This window comes from Semicossyphus pulcher, unplaced genomic scaffold (assembly GCF_022749685.1).
Source record: "Semicossyphus pulcher isolate SPU_LCO1_2020_fin unplaced genomic scaffold, fSemPul1.0.p SCAF_6, whole genome shotgun sequence".
NCBI lineage: Eukaryota > Metazoa > Chordata > Actinopteri > Labriformes > Labridae > Semicossyphus > Semicossyphus pulcher.
The window spans coordinates 31,516,110-31,523,839 of NW_027211737.1; the positions used below are offsets into that span (position 1 = coordinate 31,516,110).

General features: G+C 40.0%; 1 protein-coding gene across 1 annotated transcript; it reads left to right on the plus strand.

Annotated features, from left to right (window-relative positions):
- The first annotated feature begins 904 nt into the window (after positions 1 to 904).
- Positions 905 to 4,653, plus strand: LOC138609943 (GTPase IMAP family member 8-like). Its single transcript, XM_069682631.1, has 2 exons — positions 905 to 1,987; positions 2,125 to 4,653. The coding sequence occupies exons 1-2, from the start codon at positions 979 to 981 to the stop codon at positions 3,744 to 3,746; spliced, it is 2,631 nt and encodes an 876-aa protein (XP_069538732.1). The 5' UTR covers positions 905 to 978; the 3' UTR covers positions 3,747 to 4,653.
- Positions 4,654 to 7,730: the final 3,077 nt, after the last annotated feature.

Genomic DNA, 7,730 nt, shown 5'->3' on the forward strand with positions numbered 1-7,730 from the left:
AGCTGGGGATCGAACCTCCGACCTTCTGACTGAAAGACGACCGACTCTACCACTGAGCCTCAGTGCCACACAATAACATTAATTTATTTGAATATAGAGTTTAATTTGGCTGCAGACTGGTATAAAATAATTGTATCACCAACATCACTTTGCTACATTGCAGAAAAATACAAAACTGTAATAATAAGCCTCTAAAATGTAAAATGTACAACTCACACACAGAGAGCCACTTAACAGCAATTTGTTGGTATAAAATTGTTCTGTCATTTGGCTTTAGCCCGGCTAGTAGCTGCTGCATAGTGATCTACCAAAGCATTGAAGAAGGGTTGTGAGGCGTTGTGGTAATGTTGTATGAAACAGATGCTGTGCTGATTTTCTAAAAGTTTTGCAATTGTTCAAATAAAACATCTAATAAATGAGTGAAAGGCTAACAGATACATTTCCATCCACTCGCTCTTTTCAAACAACACAACAATTCCTGTGATTGTTTCTTTTCTAAAATTACTCATTTTGTAGCAATTAAGGATGATGTTCACATTTAAAACAAAATTAGTTCAAGCTCTCTATTGCCATATTTAGTATAGTTACAATGGACATCTTATATCCAGGCTCCCGAATTTCCCACAAGGATTACTAAAGTATTTCTGATTCTGATTCTTCAAACAGTTCCTTTCCAGATGTAATTGTTTTAAAAATTAGATTAACAACATGAACAAAATCAGTTTAATAACACTTGAACATCAACAAGGTGTGATTTCAGCCTCATTATCAGTTTGTAATTTATTTTCTCTCTGTCGTGTTAAAGCATCTAGATTCAGGATCGTGCTGCTGGGAAAAAGTGAAGACAAACAGACAAGACTTGGTAACTTCATTATCAGCGGTCAAGCTTTTCATCACCAAACTTCCCCAACAAGGCGTTGTGTCGCCACGTGTGGACAGTGGAGAGAAAAACCATTAACAGTAGTGAAAACTCCAGACATGTTCAGTCTGACTGAGGAGGCTGTGAGAAGAGAGGTGAAGAGCTGTGAGAGTCTTTGTCCTCCTGGACCAAATGTTCTGCTGCTGTTAGTGAAACCTTCTGATTTCACTGAGGAGAACAGACGAACACTGAAGTTCATCCTGAGTCTGTTTGGACAAGATGCTTTAAAACACTCGATGGTCATCATGACACACAAGGAGACTGAAAGATACACTGTCAATCATCTCCTTAAAGACTGTGGAGGAAGACACTACATCATGTTTAAAGATGATCACAACATGTTAATGAAGAAGATTGAGAACATTGTGCATGAAAACAAAGGAACCTTCCTCACCTTCACTGAAGAGTCCTTAAGACCAAAGTCTGGACCCAACAAAGCAGCTCTAAACCTGCTTCTGTGTGGGAGGAGAGGAGCAGGGAAGACTTCAGCAGCCGAGGCCATTTTAGGTCAGACAGATGTTCATTCAGTCTCCAGCTCATCAGAGTGTGTTAAACATCAGGGAGAGGTGTGTGGACGTTGGCTTTCCCTGGTGGAGCTGCCTGCCTTGTATGGAAAACCTCAGGAGGCAGTGATGGAGGAATCACTCAGGTGTATCTCCCTCTGTGATCCTGAGGGTGTCCACGCCTTCATCCTGGTCCTACCTGTGGGTCCCCTCACTGATGAAGACAAGGGAGAGTTAAAGACCCTCCAGAACACCTTCAGCTCTCGAGTCAATGACTTCACCATGATTGTGTTCACTGTGGAGTCAGATCCTAAAGATCCAGCTGTTGTTAACTTTGTAGAAGAAAGCAAAGACATCCAGGAGCTCCTTCAGAGCTGTGGAGGAAGATCTTTGGTTCTCAACATCAAGGACAAGCAGCAGATCCCAGAGCTGTTGGACAAGGTGGAAAGAATGAGACTCTACGAAGACAAACCAATCAGCTACACAACAGAAACATTTGCTTATGCACAAATAGAGAAGATCAGCACACTACAGGCTGAGCTGAAAACAAAAAGCCTGCTCAGCTGTAAGTAACATACATTTTATAAATATAAATAAGATACATTTTCTGGGTCATAAACAACCTGTTTAACGTTTTACCTTGCAGGCCATCATTTAAAAACATCAGCATTCAAAGTAACTTAAAGCTTTCTTATTTCTCAGGTGATGATGAGAAGCAGAGCCCAGAGTGTCTCAGGATTGTGCTGATCGGGAAGACTGGCTGTGGAAAGAGCTCTTCAGGAAACACCATTCTAGGAAGAAACAACTTCGAGGCTGAATCAAGTCAAACATCAGTCACCAAACGATGTCATAAAGCACATGGTGAAGTGAACGGCCGTCCTGTAGCTGTGGTCGACACTCCTGGTCTGTTTGACACGACTTTGTCCCATGAAGAGGTTCATGAAGAGATGATAAAATGCATCAGTCTTCTGGCTCCAGGACCACACGTCTTCCTGTTGGTGTTACAAATTGGCAGATTTACACCAGAGGAGAAGGAGACATTAAAACTGATCAAGGAAGGATTTGGGAAGAATGTTGAAAATTTCACCATCATTCTTTTCACAAGAGGAGACACACTAAAACATGAGAAGAGATCAATTGAAGAATACATTGAAAAGAAATGTGATGATTCATTTAAGAAACTGATCACTGACTGTGGAGGAAGATACCATGTGTTTAATAACTATGAGGAACAAAACCAAACACAAGTCAGTGAGCTGATAACAAAGATCGACACAATGGTGAAGGAAAATGGAGGCAGCTGCTTCACCAATGAGATGCTGCAGGAGGCTGAAGGAGCTATAAAGAAAGAGATGGAGAGGATCCTGAAGGAGAAGGAAGAAGAGATGAGGAGAGAGAGGGAGGAACTTCAAAGAAAACATGAAGAAGAAATGGAAGCAATGAAAAAAAGAGTGGAAGAACAGAGAGCAGAAACTGAAAAGGAAAGAGAACTGAGAGCAAAACAGCTGAAAGAAAAGGAGGAAAAAATCAACAAGGAACGTGAGGAGAGAGAGAAAGAACAGAACAAAAGAGAAGAAGAAGACAGGAAGAGAAAAGAACAGGAAGACATTCACCGACAGGAGTTGGAACAGCAATTAGCAGCTTTGGAGAAAAAGATCAAGTCAGAGTCAGAGGACAAGGAAACTATTGACAGAAAGCTGGAGGAGACCAGAGAAGAGATGAAAAAAGAAAAAGAGAACTGGGAGAAAAAGCAAAAAGAATGGTGGGAAAAACGACTTCATGAAGACGAACAGAGACGACAGGAGGAACGAACAAGAATAAAAGAGCTCCAAGAAGAATACGAACAGGAAAGAAAAAATGATGAAAAGAAAAGAAAAGAAGAGGATCGAATCAGAAGAGAAGAAGAGGAAAACGAGAAAAAAGACACTGAGGAGAAACACAAGACAGAAATGGAGAATATGAAGAAGACACATGAAGAGGAGGCCAGAAAGAAAGCAGAAGAGTTTAATGAATTCAAAGAGAAACACAGAAAGGAATCACACATTGAAATTTGTAACTTAGTAAAATCTTTGATCAAAAACACAGGATATCTGACACAAATCAACAACTTACTATATGAACAAAATGAAGCCATGAAGAAGCTTAAAACTGAGGAAGAAAAGAAGATTCTGCAGAAAACACATGACAAAGAAATCACTAATTTGATACAGACACTTCTGAAAAACGAGGAAGGTTGGTTTCAGTGGACATGGACAGGTCTATGGTATAAGGAGGTGAAACAGGAAGTTGCGTCTGAGGAGGAGAATGGTTGTTGCATTTCATAAGGTTTCAGATGTGCTTCCTTTCTATCGTTGTTTGCTTTCAGAAACTGGAGAGAGACAGAGATTTCGTTGTCATGTCTTGCAGTGGATTACACTGTAATGCAGACCATGGTAACATAAATACTTGTCTTTGGCTGATGGGTGTGTAAATCAGCAGTTTGTACAACATTAAACAATAGGCCATAGCAACAGTCGCTATGAGTAGTTAGACTCTTGACAAAATGTTGATTTAAGCAGGCCTTTACTCAAATAACTCTGTACAACATGTTCTTTCAACTTCACATCACTATACCTGAAAAATATTGTGTAAAAGTAAAATTGATTAATTTTCTGTTTGGATAATTTTTTGTTCAGTTTGGTGAGATAAGTATCACAGTGTTGAGTTGAGGAGCCTAAAGGAACAAGGGGCCGACACAAAGGCCTCCTGTTTATGCTGTGGTGTGTTTGTTGTACTGTTTGGTTTGGAATAAAGACTTCTTATTGTTCATTACAAATAAAGACACAGACAACAGCTCAGCAAAGAAAGATTGGAACAGCTGTAAGCTCTGCTGGTCTGTAGAGATAATCTTTGTTTTCTTGTTCATAAGAGGAAGATCAAGATATTTGTCATGTCAGTGAAATTAAATGTTTAGATGTCATTCACTCTGTTTTCTCTGTAATCCATAATCACATATAATGCTGCAAATATTCCAAAACATATATCATGTAAGCAGCTCATTGGATGATTTGAAATGATGAAGAATGACGACAGACAATTAATTATGTGATGCATCTTTTGTTGTTGTTGTTCATATCAGAGTGGATACTGTTTAACTGATCACATCAATCTTTAAACGTGTGTTCTGTTTGATCTTTGGTTTTTCATGTTTGTTGTTATAAAAGATGAATAAAGAATAAAAGATGAAGTGTGGCTCAGTGTGGACTGTTCTTAATTTAATAATCTCTGTGATGAACTGATGAAACAGAATCCAGCTTAACGGTTTGTTTCTACCTGCAGAGTGAGTCAATGTAACGGTTCACCTCCGCATGAAAAAGCTTCTGTTGCTTTTATTTATTCCACATCCTGAATAATCACATTTATAAAGACCTGTTGTTGGTTTACAAGAACAACAAATATCTTTTGTTACTGCAGGAACTCAGAAACCCTGAAAACTCACCCAAAGAAAGAAATGAATTAAACACACAGGAACAAAGTCAAAAAGCTGTCACGATACTTCAGGGTTCAAATGTTACCAATGAAGGCCGACCAAATCTTAGGTTTATAAATTAGGATGCTAATGTTAGCGAAGATGAGCTGTTTTACCTCATCAGCAGGTGAGTTTGAAAAGAAAGTGTTGCTACCTTACACCATAAATACATACCATGTGATGCTTCTGTTGTTTGTTTTAAATCCGGCATCATTTGTTTGGAAGCTAAAAAACATTGTACAACAAGACTTAGTAAAGAAACACAGAGACAATACATTCTTATTGAAGGTAATCGACTACAGATTCTTTTCACCTGCATGTCAGCATTTTAGTTTTCAGAACTTTAAACCTTAAATGTGAATTTATTTGCATCATGCCAATTATATTTTTTATGGAAAAAAACAAAAACTAATTATTTCCCATTTACTAAACGATAGACAGGAACGTTTTTATGATTAACACAGTCTGGGACATGTCAATGTCAACTTAAAAAAAATCCCACTTGTTAAAACGTTGACAAAAAAAACACTTCAAAAAACATCTTTTTATTTTCATATAATTTTCCTCTTTCACTGACTCAAATCTTTTCATCAGCATCAGTCCTGTTCATAAATACCAAATATTCTGCCAAGTTCTATGTATTAACAAAAAGGGGGAGGACCCGGGTGCAGATGATTTATTCCAACACTAAAAAAGACAAAACAAGGCAGAACAAAGGTTCACTGTTGAGAATCAGGGAATCAACAAAAATCCAACATGAGTTTGAGGCGGTGTCAGCATAAGTTACCATGGTGATCTACTCCGGTAAGAAGTGAACCCCCTTTGTACTGAAAACTCAGAGTTAACCCTGAAGTTACCTCGATAACCGCAAATCTCTTTCTCGTAGTATACCCCCCTGGTTTCCAGGCAACTTGTGATGACATGATGATGTTTATACAGTTCTCAAACCCTCACGCGCTCACACGCTGCACGCCTGACGTCGTTAAAGTCTGTGAGGGTTCAGTGCTTAGGCTTTAGGGTGGAGATTGGGCCTAAAATACACTGGGGAGGAGAGGCTAATCAGACACAGGTGAGCAGAGGTTTTTCTTGCTATATGAGGACTATGCGGATGCATAGGGCCCCTGTTGCCACTAGGGGGCCTCCAAGCTGCAATTCAGCCTCAATAAATAAGGGGAGAATTAAATGACCTGTCTTTATTTGTAACCAGCCAAGCCCCTCGTGTGTAGTGAAGCACTTAGATGCTTAACCCCTTACCACTCCGGGCATTTTCGGCTAAAACGCCTAGAAAAAGCATTGAAAAAGTAAATAAAGGTCTGTTTTTGAATCACTTGGGGTACATGCATGGGTTTGGGCTTGTTTGAAAGGTAAGACTCTGAATTACCTCCTCAAACAGTCAGAATCACTGTCAGTGCTACTGGCATGGAGTTATTTAATTTGGAACAACACAGAAATTTGAAATTTTTATTGTCGCCTGAATTTGTCTTTGCAAAAAGAGCCTGCAGAGGATCACACTGACAGGTATGAGCTGGAAAACAACATAGGGCCCTAGCAAAAGTTGTAAACTTGTCTCAGTCCAAAGTAGATAAGAATAACACAAAAAATTAATTTGTTTACAGCTGTTTTTCTAAAGGTTGGTCCATGCGTTTCCAAAATGGACCACTTGGAGAGTCCAAAGGACCCATGCTAACCAAGGCCACATACTGAGGATAAAATGACTATAACTTTTGAATGCTTCAAGCTACAGACATGGTTCAGGGCTCTAATGAAAGGTGACACTTAGAGGTACCCTATCCCATATCCAGATTCACTGTCAGTACTATAATAAATATTATATACTATAAATATTGAAGCATAAACATTTTTTTACAGCACTTTCACCCTTTTGAAACTAAACTTGTGCATATAAAAGAGCCAAAACAAGTGCTGTGGATGAAAAGAAGGAGTTTATAGAAAAATCAACACACAAAACTATTTCAATCAGGAGAGACTTAATACGTTTGAACAATTATTTATTTACAAGTTGAAATGAAATGTGCAAAGTCTTTGGCGATTAGACTCCATCGTGATGTCATCGTGTGCTGGAGGGGTGTAGAGGCCGAGAGCAGGATGGGATACCCCCCCGATGGAGTCTAGACACTGGTGGTGATGATGGTGAAGAGAGGATGCAGGATGAGCTGAGCTGACTGGACACTGATGAAAAGGATGGAGGTGACTGGGGTGGAGGAGGGTCGCAATAATCGTCTGAAACGATGAGCAGATTGCGGAAGAGAGAGGAGCAGATTTAAAGTTTGACAGCAGTAAGATGATTGGTTCACAGACGTCGTGTCTAACTGATCGCGAAACAGGAACAGAGGGGGGAAAGAGAGAGAGTGTAGTATGAATGAAGTTAATGATGAATGAATGAATGAGAACAGTCTTCCTGCTTGAACTTTCGCTAAGCTACATTTACAAATTTACATGCACACGTATTTACAGGTTCTTGGCATCAATCGTTGAACAGCCCCTTACTGGTGCATTTGCATTACACTATCTGCACTTTACAAGTTGTTGGCAACGTGCCAGTCATTATAACAGTCACGGCCGGGGGTAAAGCACAATGGCACATCGCAGGACGAACACTTCACTGGTGTCTTTGAGTGGCACTGCCTGCACTTTAGCCGCCCAGCTGTGCTGGACCCACTGATGTGCACTGGCCTGTGGTGTGCTCCTGTGGGTGGGGCAGGAGGTGGTGGGGGTCTGGCTGTCGAGGGAGACCCAGCTGCTGCCAGCTCCTCTGCAAGGTTCTCTCTGAATGCTTTTT

What these genes read in the sequence shown, in the direction of transcription:
- LOC138609943 (XM_069682631.1), top strand. Translation starts at nt 979, where the DNA reads ATGTTCAGTCTGACTGAGGAGGCTGTGAGAAGAGAGGTGAAGAGCTGT. An exon ending in AACAAAAAGCCTGCTCAGCT is followed by an intron (nt 1,988 to 2,124) that starts GTAAGTAACATA and finishes CTTATTTCTCAG; the next exon opens with GTGATGATGAGAAGCAGAGC.